Below are 13,304 nucleotides of genomic sequence, written 5' to 3' on the forward strand. Positions count from 1 at the left end.
ATGGGCTTCTAATTTCAAACTAAAACTTAACACAGATAAAACTAAGTTCCTAATAATAACTAACTCTCACCATCCTATGAATTTTAGCAACTTTACTATTAAGAACAAAGCCTTGAGTCATCAATGAAAATCTTAGGAGTCACAATAGATCATTTCCTCACCTTTGAAAACCAAGTCTCTAAGTTGATCTCGTGTGTCTTTCACTCATTTTGGAAGCTAAAGAGATTGAGGCTATTTTTCTCTAATCTTGTCCTTTTTTTTTTCCCATCTAGTCCTGCCTAATTATGCTGTCACCTATCCACCTTTAATTATTTGTCCTTGAGAGAGTCTAAATCCCCGGTTACTTACTGCACAAACTTCTTGACGTTGTAATTTGTGTTATGTTCTGTACATTATTATGCTTTATTCACTTATTGTTTGTTTGTAAGCCACATTGAACTTGAGTCTATTTCGAGCTAATGTGGGGTATAAATGTCATGAATAAATAAATACCACATTTTCTGTGTTTGTCTGTAACACACAGACTGCATCCTTTAATCCAAACAACGAGATGAGAACCTGGCACAGATGGTCACTGCTACTTATGTGACTTGTAAAATCCTGTTTACTATCCTGGCCCTCGCACTCGAGGGAGGTGGGGTCACTTAATGCCAGGGGCACTGGTTGTGATTGGCCTGTGCTGGGCTGCTAAGAATAGTTTCTTTCTGTGCTGAAGTAATGAAGCTCAGCCCATATCAGTCCCAGGCACAGAATGAGAAGAGCTGTTGTACTGTGTCCCTCTGTGACATGTAATATAAATTTAAACGTGATCAATAGAAATCAAACAAAATAAAACCTGGAAAAGAAAATAAGATGATACCTTTTTTATTGGACATAACTTAATACATTTCTTGATTAGCTTTCGAAGGTTGCCCTTCTTCCTCAGATCGGAAATAAGCAAATGTGCTAGCTGACAGTGTATATAAGTGAAAACATTCAAGCATTACTATGACAGTAAAATAGATACTATTGGAGATTCTACATGGAATGTTGCTACTATTGGAGATTCTACATGGAATGTTGCTATTCCACTAGCAACATTCCATGTAGAAGGCTGCGCAGGCTTCTGCTTCTGTGAGTCTGACGTCCTGCACGTACGTGCAGGACGTCAGACTCACAGAAGCAGAAGCCTGCGCGGCCACGTTGGTGATCTACAAGGGCCGACTTCTACATGGAATGTTGCTAGTGGAATAGCAACATTCCATGTAGAATCTATAGAAATCAAACAAAATAAAACATGGAAAAGAAAATAAGATGATACCTTTTTTATTGGACATAACTTAATACATTTCTTGATTAGCTTTCGAAGGTTGCCCTTCTTCGTCAGATCAGAAATAAGCAAATGTGGTAGATGACAGTATATATAAGTAAAACATCCAAGCATTTAAACGTGAAAATCTCTTCTCTTGCCCTGAATATCTTTAAGTGGGGCATCAACTCCTTGCTCTTGATCCATCCCTTAGAAGCTTCTTCAAAAACTAAATTAATCTCCAGTACACAAAATCATTAACATTTTCTTTAGCACGCTCCTTAAGAAGTGATGCAGAAAGATTCCGTATGGTCACAGAGAAAGAAAGCTGAGGACACAGTCCTGCTGTTCTTATGCATCTGCTGAATGGCCTGATATTAAACTGAACATGCTTTATTCTGTGGTGGCTGAAGAAACCCTGGTGCATGGGGATTGCTTATAAGCAGTTTTCCCCTTTCCCCTAAAATCTTGGTGCATCACTGTTTCCTCTCTCACCTCCCATGTTCCTATGTCACATCTCCATTTTTCTCTTTCCAGTGCTCGATCTTCTGTATCCTGGGTCCTCTTTCCTGTATCACCTTTCCTTATCCAGAGTACTTTCTTTTTTCTTCCTCTCCTTACATCTGTCTTACATACTCTTTGTCCACAATCTTCTCCTTCACCCCCCATTCTCTCTCTGTTTCTTCTACCCCCCCCCCCCCAGTACCTCCTGACCCTCTAAGTCTGGTCAACCTTTTTACAACCCCCACTTCAAGATTCCTAGTATTGTTTAGCCAACCCCCCCTCCCCCCCCCCCAAAAAAAGGCCCAATTTGTCATTCTGATCTGATTCACTCCCTCCCCACAAGCCGGTCTCGTGGGGCAGTGCCTCCCAGTGGGTAAGTTTTGCACATACCATGATAGTAATGAACCTCACTTCTCCCATCCAAGTAGTAACCAGGCCCTTAGCTTCCAATAGACGAGACCAGTTGCACTCAGGATGGTGTGGCCATAGGCTGAACCTCACTCTTAAAGCCAGGGGATGTGGAATAGGATCTTGAAGGGATCTTGGGGTGACTGTTCCCCTTTGGTACCAGCTGAGTCCCAAGTCCCTGCAGCACAGACATCTAGAACCTGGGCTGGTGTCTGCTCCAAGCAAACAGAATACAGCAGAGGAGAGTCCTGTTTTCCAGGCAATAGGTTAGTGGGGGATTGCGGGGGAGGGGTGCTGGAGCCAGAAACAGCTTGTTTTAACCCTTCCTCTACCCAGAGTGACAGAAGCAGGGTGTGTCTGGAGGAGTAAGCAGGAGGTTAGGGATGCTGCATTAACTGGTGTGGAGTAGGGGAGGGGATGGAACATGCTAGGATTTCCAGTACTGCATCAGATAGGGCTTCTCCAGGGCACGCCAGTTGAGATGGACTGAAATAGAAGATATGACAATTCTACAGCATCCTCTCCTTGCTGGGACCAGTACAGAGAGCAGATAATGAATGCTTTGAGACCGATATTCAGACCGCAGGAGGTAGCCGGGCTGACTCCTGTAATTGGCGCTGAGCCCAGATATTCAATGCCGGGCTGTTTCCAGTGACTAGCATTGAATATCCGGTTCATTTTTGCCCGGTTTCAACTTAACTGGCCAAGTTAATCTTCAGCGCTGGCCAGTTAAGTTGAAACTGGCCAAAGATATTCCAGGTATTTCGGTGACCTAATTTGGCCAATAAACTTAGCTGAATATTGGCATATAGTTGGTTATATTGTGCAATATAACCGGTTATCCGCTGAGTGCTAACCGGTAATATTCGGTGTGAGATAATCGGCCATCTTCTGCTGAATATTGCCAGATAGCTGGTTAAGTGCCGTCTAACTGGCCAGGAGCCTGTCCTGGCTGGTAAAATGTTTTTTAATATCAAGAGGGGGGTGGAAGGGGTTGTTTTTTCACCTTGCAAGAGCTTGTCCTTTTCTTAACCCAAACCTTGGGACATTCCCAGCCAGTCAGGTTTTCTGGGTACCCACAATAAATATGCATGACATAAATTTGTGTGCACTGCCTCCATTATATACAAATATCTCATGTATATTCATTGTGGATATCCTGAAAACCTGACTTGGCTACAGGTGTCCCAAGGACTGGGATGAGACCCCCTGCTCTAGACCAAAGCTGAGGTAGATCTTGAGGGCAGCATGGCAAAGCCTTTCCACACTTGCCCTTGGGAGTAAATAGATGACTTGGTTTCCAGTGCCTTTAATACATGATCTTCCGTGAGCACTAGGTTTCCCCATTTTACATGAATTGTTTTTTTTTTTAACATGGAGACTGCTCATAAGGCTTTTTTTCTAGTTCTCTCTTGCCCTGTTTTCTTTCAGAGGCCTTGCTCCTCAAAACAAACCCGAGCTGCAGAAGGTGATGGAGAAGCGGAAACGGGATCAGGTTATCAAACAGAAAGAAGAAGAGGCCCAGAAGAAGAAATCTGACCTGGAAATAGAGCTACAGAAACGTCAACAGAAGCTGGAGCAGGTGAAGAGGAGATTATGTTGAGATGGGGTGGGGAAGAGGAAGCAATGCAGGTCTCAAGACCAGGGTCCTATTTGGTTGATCTCTTTGACTGTGAAAGAGGCTACCCTGCTTTTAGTGACATCTAGTGCAGTATCCAGTGAGGAAGAGTAGGAGTGGGGGCATTTATTCTTGCATAGCGTTGAATTGTTATGAATTGTTTAGTAGACAAGTCTTTTCTCCAATGTATTTGTGGAGATCAGTGATTTCTTTGCCCAGTCCTCAACCCACACCCAACCCACATGATTTTCAAGATATCAAAAATGAATATGCATGAGATAAATATACATGCATTCATTCCACTGAAAAAAACCCCAAATGGCTAGGGTCTATCCCTACTGAGAGTGTTTCTTTTTGTACCGAGCTTGTACGAATCTAGGATGTCCGAACTGTGTGCATCAGATAAAAGGCATGGTAGGTCAAGACTAATGGTGACAATCTTTAGAACAAGAGGTCATTTGGGGTGATGTCTCTAAATGGATTAACTAGGCCCATACCATGTCAGGCATAGACTTCAGTCCTATGCCAGGATATGTTGATAGATCTCTCCAATTCACTGCTAATGCACATGTCAACACTCTCCAAACTCCCTCTGGAGTTCATAATGGGTGGCATATAAAGGCTAAACAATGTCGTATCACTGGAGCATATTGTTGTTTTACAGTTAGGACAAGATGTGTGTTTGATGATCCTTGTTTTCAATGATCTTACTGTTTTTCCAATATAAAATTTTTGACATTGTATTATGTACACTACATAATCACACAGAAGGTAGTGTCGTGTTTCAACAAATATATTCTTTGATCAACGGGATTCTGAAATTGAAATTGAATGATTTCTTCCGTAATATCACAGACAGAGCAATTACCACGTTTAGAATTGCGGCCATTAAACTCAACAACCCCATAAAATTAATCTAATGATGGACATAGAAGCTTTTTTAGATTTCGTCCTTTGACAAAAGCCATTCTTAAATCCATGTTATTAAAAATTGGATGGCTTCAAACTATATCCCAATATTTGTGAAGTTCAATACATTGTCTATTTCCTGAATTATATTGCAATACACAAGTTTGGCGAGAGTCAACTAGTTCTCGTCTACTGTCATTTATCAGAAGGTCTCTATTGTATTTTGCACGCTTATATGCCCCTTTCAGTATATGGGGAGATTATCCCCTATCTTTCAAATCATTTATTAAAGATTTAGATCGTCTTAAAATTCTTAGCATTTGAACATACTCTCCAACATATAAAGGCAGCATAGCAAGATATACTTGGAATTTTGTTTCTAATTAGGCTGGTGGTGACAATTTGTGTCTTTCCTTCACATTTTCTTGGTCTTTGATTGCATTTGTTGGTACAGACGAATCACTTGGCACAGAGACTTCTGTTAGCAGTGCTAGTCTTGTACTCTTTTTTTTTTTTTTTTTCACTACAATAGCCAGTTTCTTTCAAGCTTTCATCTTAAGTAGAGAGGTGTGGTAGCCGTGTTAGTCCACTCTTAAAGGTTATAAATAGAAATCAAATAAAAGAAAACATGGAAAAGAAAATAAGATGATACCTTTTTTATTGGACATAACTTAATACATTTCTTGATTAGCTTTCGAAGGTTGCCCTTCTTCCTCAGATCTGAAATAAGCAAATGTAGTATATATCATTCAGTGTAAAAAATGTAACGAAGGATACTATATTGGAGAAACAGGCCAGATGCTTAAGACAAGATTCAATCTGCACAGACATCACATGAAGATAGCCGGTGCTGGGCCAACACTTCACAAGACCAGAACACTGCACCAGTGATTTCACAGTAAGAATACTGAAAAGTAATTTTAAAACAATACAGGAACGTAAGACCTTTGAAATAAGAATGATTGAATATTTTGACACCCAACAAACAGGACTTAACCCATTATAAACCATAAAATTGTATTTCTCTGTTTATCACCCTCCTCTCACCTACCCACACCCATCCTGTTAGAATATCAATGAAATGCTTTGATGTCCCCATGCATACCTCCTACCCACCCCCACCCTCCCACCCTGTCAGACTGTCAAAGTAATATATATACTATCTGCTACCACATTTGCTTATTTCCGATCTGACGAAGAAGGGCAACCTTCGAAAGCTAATCAAGAAATGTATAAAGTTATGTCCAATAAAAAAGGTATCATCTTATTTTCTTTTCCGTGTTTTATTTTGTTTGATTTCTATTGATAAATTTCAAACTTTCCAAAGCTGGAAATTAGATTGTCCCAGGTTATCATAATTTCTTCATTCTCTAAGTTGTGATCCTAGTCTTATTCTGGCACAGCAGAGTTTTAAAAGAAATAAATTCACGCCTGCGGGTAGGTGCCAAATACCTGCGTATGTTTCAGAGTACTAGCATGTACTTGGGTAAGAGGTGGCTCTAATTGGCACTTATCCACGCATGTGATTGGTGCTGTTCTGTAACATACATGGGGTATTGCCATTCCCACATTTGTGCAAGGGGGGGGGGGGTGTATACATGGGCGGGCAGAGGGTGGGATTGCCAGATTTCAGGGTGTGACTTACAGAATGGTGTAAGTTACATGTGAAAATGGGGTCAGATAGCCGCAAACACGTGACATGGCGTAAGTGATTGCGACTATGTAATGGCGCGTATCTCCCACCTTATTCCCATATTCTATATTGCACATATCTGTGTACTTGGCACTATCATTTCTGGAGCTCATTTCTTGGCACCCTTTATAGAATTGCCTCCCTAGTGTTTCATAGTTTCGAGTGGATGAGACATGCTATTACTTGTGCCTTTTCGTAAACGTTTTTTTATGAAATCATTGATGAGAGCTGTGACTGTTTCCAGCTGACCACTACAGAATCTGTATTTGTCTGCTTGGGGTTCCCCCCTCCCCCCCATACTGCCCATCAACCTGTGCCACAGTTATCATTCTCTTGTGCTTTTAAATTCACTTATCCTTAGTAATTCCTGTGTCAGAGTTTGATCTACGTGTGATTTCTAAAGTAACTTGGTATGGGGGTCCAAGGGATCAGACTCCACAGTGAGATCTGAAAATATTTTGCGGACAGGGTGGTGGGTGCAAGACCAGTGACTGAATCCCAAGAAACCAGAGGTAAAGCGAGATGCCTGGCACTGAACCCCTGAGCACCTTATTTGCTGCTGTAGAAAAAAAGCATTTATGGTAGAGCAGTCCTGGAGCCCCCTGTAGACACTATAGTTTTCAGGATATCTACAGTGAATGATTTGTGTATGCCTGTGTATCTCATGCATATTCATTGTAGATATCCTGGCTGAAGGAGGCTCTAGGACTGGAATTTCTAATCCCCTTGGTATAGGATGCAAGTATGAGAAAGAACTCTCATTGAGCTTGTTATAATTTTCAAAATATGGTTCTCTATTTTACATAGTACCTATCAAAAACATATTTTTCAACCAATAAAATCTAAGACTCTTATATTTGTTATTTACGATATGTATCACTGTAATTTGGGACCACAGTCCCATTTTATGCAGTGGGACCCATTTAGTACTAATGTGGATTAATGGAGGCATATTTTCAAAGCACTTAGCCTTCCAAAGTTCCATGGGTGTTCATGGTGTTACCGTGAGCTAAGGTGATAGTAGTGCACATCAGTAAATCTAGCTTTTAATGCATTGTATCTACAGCACAAAGTGTGGTGCATGGGGGAGTTTGAAGGTCACAGAATAATGTAAAAGAACTGGTTCCTCAGCATGAATTAAAATGGGCAAATGCAGCAGAGTGGTTTGTGCATCAGTGGGAAAGAGTCATGAGCACGACAGATAAATCAGCACTGGCAGATTTCCAGGAGGTGGGTCACCCAGGCATCTAAAACTCAAAAAAGGAGTTGGTTAAACAAAAAAAAAACTTTAAAAAAGGCAAACACAACATCAGCAAAAATAACAATTACAAGAATTGAGAAAAAATGTCCTTGGCTCTTCATAATGTTTTAACTGGCATATAGTGATTCTTACTGCCTGGTACACAAAGTAATTTAAACGGCCAGGAGAGGCTCCTGGCCATTTATTTATTTGTTTCGAAAGGCTTGATAGACTGCTATTCACAGGAAAGTAGCAAGGCAGAGAAATTCAAATTAAAAACTAAATATGAAAGGAGGAGAATAGAAGAAAAAAAAACAAAAAAGAAGGAAGAAATTGTAGTTTTAGGGAGTGCATATCTGTTGAAAAGGCCAGGTTTTCAAGTGCTTTTTGAAACAGGCTCAGTGCTAAGTTCCAGTGGTAATTTTTATTTATTTATTAGGATTTATTTACCACCTTTTTGAAGGAATTCACTAATGTATTCCAGAGTTTTGGGGCTTCATATGAAAGTGTTGTGTCTCTGGTAGTGTCTAGTCATATAACAGAGAGGAGGGAGACACAATAGTGATCGCTGAGAAAAACGGAGCGGGTGTGATGGATGATATGCTTGGATTAAATTGGAGAAGAAGGTTGCAGACCTTTTGTATACTAGGGTTAATGGTTTAAATGGAATACATACAGAAACAAGTAGCCAATGTTCAGTTTTAAGGAGGAATGTCACATGATCAAACCTATGTGAATTATCTAGACGTTGCAGTTGACTGAACAAGTTGAAACCATTTAAGAAACGTTAGTGGGAGACCTGTGAAAAGAGAGTTACAGAAATCTGAGTGATGACCTGGGACAAGATAAGTGAGCGAATACAAGAACAGGGGAGATAAGGTTTTCCTGACTGGATGCCTGGAAGGGCGAAAAAGGAAGATTGAAGAACTTTATTGGTGTGTTCCTTAAAAGTTAGTTTATGAGCAAAAAGGAGTCCAGATCACTTCCTAAATGTAAATCAGTACTGCAACCGCCACCAGAAGACAATTGTAATGTAGACCAGAATGTAAATTGGAAGCCACTTTGAACTGAAACTTGTTTTTGGAAAATAGTGGACTACAAGAATGCGTAAGTAAATAAAAAAATTTAAAAAAAAAACCTGCTCCTTAAGGATAAGGGACTAACCTTGGGGAACGGGGGTGGGGGGAGATACAGAGGATTAGAAAATATGATGGAATTGCTTACTCGTGGCTAACCGTGAATATTCAGCGGCACTTAACTGGCTAACTTGTGGGTGTTCCAGGGGCAGAGTTGGTACATATGTGGTTAAGTGCCAATGTTCAGTCCTTGCCGCATAAGATAATCGCATAAAAAGCAGCCCTATCTTATGCGGTTAAAGGCTGAATATTGCACTTAACCACATAAATTTAGCAACCAACATACAACCGGATATTGTATGCTTGGACATGGCCCGAGATTGAATATCCTTGAATATAGCCACTGGTGAACATAAAAACGCTGACCTCTGCTGTTTGAATATATTCCATCTGCTATTTGTTCTCTTGATGTCTCATACTCTTGGATCAAAAGTAACAGCCATGAAAGTTGGAAGGAGGGAGGATCAGAGGAGGTATGAGGAAATCCTTAACTGAGAAGGTGGTGGAAATAGTATTCTAGCAGGACAGGATTTACAGTATGTTGTCTTGGGACGCGTACAGAGGGAAGTGGTAAGAGCAGGCGAAGGAACAGAAGGGGAAAGAAATTGGGTGGGGGGCTCCGGGAGCCGGACTAATTATGAAAACCTTTATGCTCCATGACATGGAGCAATTCAGAGCCAAAACAAAGCTCTGGTGGTGTGGCTGCATCAAGCTTCCAGGAAGAAGAGATAAGGTCATCCCATATGAGCCAGCAACAAGGGCTCTGGGTCATTTGTAGGCGTTGTGTATTGTTTATTTATTTATACACACAGCTTGCTATACCACAAGTTTGCCAATATTGGCATCTACACAGTTAACAATCATCAATGTTAAAATGCTATGTTATGCAGGGCTTATTGTCTGCAAATACCAATATTTAGTTCATTGTGGATCACAAATCAAAAGCACTGAGAGATAACCTCAGGAAGGTGCATGCTATCACAGATAAACCAACACGATCAAAATTATAAGTACAAATCATTATCCCAAATATTCATAAAACAGAAACGTTTTAAGAACTGTATGAAATATTTGATAATTCCTAAGCATACACATCTGTAAAGGTAGAGAATTCCATAATGAAGCAGTTTGGTAGTGAAGAGAAGAATTGAACAGTTTCTTAGATCTTATTGATCGGACTGCTGGAAAATTTAGCAACATGCAATCACGGGTTTTCCTATTATTAATAGGATTATCCTGTAAGAGCTGCACAAGCTCGTGTAGATAAAATGGTGCAACACTGTAAATAATCTTAAACGTGACTAAGCTTAGCCCTGGCCTCAACCGGGAGCCAGAACAGTCTCGCAGGCAATGGAGTGGCTGAAAGAAAATCAGCCATGCCGCCGTATTTTGGATAAGTTGAAATCTTTTTCCAAGTGTCTTTGAGAAACTATTACAATAATCGAATCTAGATAGGGTTAGAGCCTGAACCAATAATGTAAACTTGTCAGAATCGAAGTAATTTCGAACTGTTCTAAGTTTTCTTAATATATGAAAAGATTTCTTAATTAAAGATTTTATATGTTTGGAAAATGTTAATAAGCTATCTATCCCACACCCAAAATAGATACAAAAGGGAAAAAAAAAACCCCCAGAGAAGGCATAGAAAGCGTAAAAGCTAAGGTGAGAAATGGTATGAAGCTGTTTGGCCGAAGGCCTCAGAGAAAAAGTGTATTTTTGATTGTATTTATTATGATTGTTTACAACTTTGAATGAATATATATATTTTAAAATTGAGTCATTTCAGAGATAAGGTACGTTTCTTCAGTTATGGAGAAAGAACTATAACCTGCAGGCAGTCAAACTTGCACAACAGCCAGCTGGGAGAGATCCTTCGTGAGAGCAGTGTAGAATGGACAACCAAGCAGACTGGGTGGGCCAAACGGTCCTCCTGCTGATATCTACCTTGTTACATTAATATGTTCATTTCTTTGGATAATCGCTGTATTTTAATTATTCTTCTAGCTCGATCTCGACAAGCAAAAGAGTGAGGAGGAGCGGGAAAATGCCCCTGAATTTGTTAAGGTCAAAGGCAACCTGCGACGAACAAACCAAGAGGCACCCGATGCTGAGGATTCATAGGTGTCGAACCTTACAGAGACTTCAGGATTTCATGATTTACCAGAGGAGGGAGGGAGGGGAGGGGGAGGTTTGATGACATTTTGCAGCTGGAATGTGTTCTTGGAAGCTGTGTGGGACCAATGGCTGCAGCCTGTGAGAACCACCTCATCAGGAGAGGCACTTAAGGGTGGGCTGGTGCGTGAAGCAACACCGTTTCCATCCAGCACACAGACCTTTCGAAAACTTATTCAGGGACTGAAAACCTGGGCCACTGGAGAGAGGTCTTAGGCACCGGACAGCTTGGCTTCTTCCAGTCCAAGTCTGGTGTGGTGTCCAAGCCAATCTTTTAAAAAATAATTTTATGTTGATAACGTTTTAAGGAGGTTCACTGTGTATTAACATTCTTCACCTCGGGTTCTTTATTGTACCTAAATCCTGGGAACAAAGCAGGAAGTTTTGAAGTGAACTGTGCCGAGTGCTTAAGCCTGTTAGAATAATTTCTCGATGGCAGGACGAAAGGTGAAACAGACAGTTGACCTTGGGTAGCTTTGACCCCTGACAGCTTCTTCTGTTTGAGAATGCTGAGTTTGGTTATAAACTTAGGTGAATGTGTGGGCTTTGCCTGTATTGCCCCCCTACACAGAGCAAAAGTCTGTCAGCTGTTCCTAAATGCTGCTGCTGGAAAGTAAAATGGCAGCAGCTGGTTTTTTTGTACTATGGGCCCTAATCACTGGGAACTCCAGTCAGAGAGACAAACCTGTCGCCTCAGGGAGACATTAGGATGCAGCTATGGGGACTAGGGGGAGGGTGGGGTGCAAAAAGTTATTTTACCTATGCAGAGAATAGGATGATACTTTTTTGTAAGGTCATTAGCTGATTTGCCTTCATGGTGTGTATCTTTTCTTTGTTAGCCCTGGGCTTAAAAGCCCTCAGTAGGAAGCACCATTCATGGATTGCAGCTGTGAGATGTGCTTGCAACATGCAGCACATATCTCTGTCTGAGTTCAGTGAGACAAAGGGGCCCTAATAGCGGGAGGTGGAGGTGGCTCAGGTGCCCTCAGACAGCTCTACCCTTTGATCCTGCTGCCTATGCCCTGTACATCTCAATAGCTGGGTCATTGATAAGATTTTTAGGAGCCTTTAATAATTTGTACACTTGATTCACCCCATAGGAAAACTAAAGAGCAGAGCTGGTCCACCTTAATGTAGCATAATTGAACTGAAATAGAAAGGTTGGGGGGGGGGGGGGGTAGATAAAGTGAAACCACTGAAAGGGGCCTTATGGTTATAATTTGTAAAAGCTAAATGTGTGTTAACAACAAACGATTTGTTAAATGTTTAAATTTGCACCAAGGTTCACCAGACCTGCAATCCAGAAGCTGCAAACCGCCAGAATTACTTTGAAGGTCTGGGCCGTTCTGAAATGATTGTCGTGGTGAAGAAACCCATCATTTTAAGATGGCAAGAAGGCAGCCTGAAAGATGTAAGGGAAAGGGCTGGATTTGGTGTGGGGGGAAAGAGTCACGGTTGCATGTTTTGGTTACACCGGCTGGTTTTACCTGGAGATGCCTGGTCTAGTTTCCAGTGGTGATGAGTAACTTTCTGGCTGGAGAAGCTGATGGATCTGTGTTTTATCTGTGTGTAGAAAACCCTGCAGACTTGAATATTTAGTTTCTTAGGTTATGCTGTTGACAATGTGCAGATCATCATCTTTAAGATGTAAATATTACATGTGATTAGCAAATACATCTCGGATTTTTTTTCCAGTGCCATAAAGCCATTTATAACAAATTCCCCTCCCAACTGGAATATAACTAAGCTTGGTCACAAGACTCTGCAAACCTATTGGATAAACTGATTTATTCCACTGAACGATGGAGCAAAAATCCACCTCGTGTGTAAACCATGCTGGATAGTTCAGACCTGGTGCTCAAGGACTGGCCTTTGTTCTCTGTGAACAGCCTGTGAGATGTTTCTGATAGGAATGTTTGTTTTCTTTGCTTTATAAATTCAATCCAATGATTTAGTAGGGGATTGGGTGCAGTTTTACTAATCAAGACAGCTTAGTTGTCAAAGTTTGAGTGGTGGTGGAAGAGTTCTGGTTTTACCAGCTCTGGGGATTGAGGGGGAGGGTGGGGGCTGTCAGACCCCATCTCTTTGCTATTTCCTCATTACACTCTCAAGTTAGTTTTTGTTTTATCAATGAGCCTTGTCCCTGCATAAACTGGACTAGTGAGAGAAGGTGAGTCCCACGTGGAGCAGGTGAAAGTGTGAAGGCACCAGCTCATCTCTAGTGCTCTGCATTATTGCTGGAGATCAGTCCTTCTACAAAGAGCATTGGTTGTAATTTTTACACACAGACTCTGTGAGCTGCTGAGGTAGCCCTCATTCTCTCTCTCTCTCTCCTT

General features: G+C 41.1%; 1 protein-coding gene across 5 annotated transcripts in view; it reads left to right on the forward strand.

The window, feature by feature from the left end:
- FAM107B (family with sequence similarity 107 member B) overlaps positions 1 to 12,144 on the forward strand; it is a 111,192-nt gene extending 99,048 nt beyond the window's left edge. For all 5 annotated transcript variants that reach the window (XM_030216151.1, XM_030216153.1, XM_030216154.1 and 2 more), the window contains exons 3-4: positions 3,632 to 3,782; positions 10,801 to 12,144. In XM_030216151.1, coding sequence (XP_030072011.1) covers positions 3,632 to 3,782; positions 10,801 to 10,917 — 268 coding nt within the window. In that variant the 3' untranslated portion in view covers positions 10,918 to 12,144. The remainder of the gene's footprint in view (positions 1 to 3,631; positions 3,783 to 10,800) is intronic.
- Positions 12,145 to 13,304: the final 1,160 nt, after the last annotated feature.

This window comes from Microcaecilia unicolor, chromosome 10 (genome assembly GCF_901765095.1).
Source record: "Microcaecilia unicolor chromosome 10, aMicUni1.1, whole genome shotgun sequence".
In the NCBI taxonomy this organism is placed as follows: Eukaryota; Metazoa; Chordata; class Amphibia; order Gymnophiona; family Siphonopidae; genus Microcaecilia; species Microcaecilia unicolor.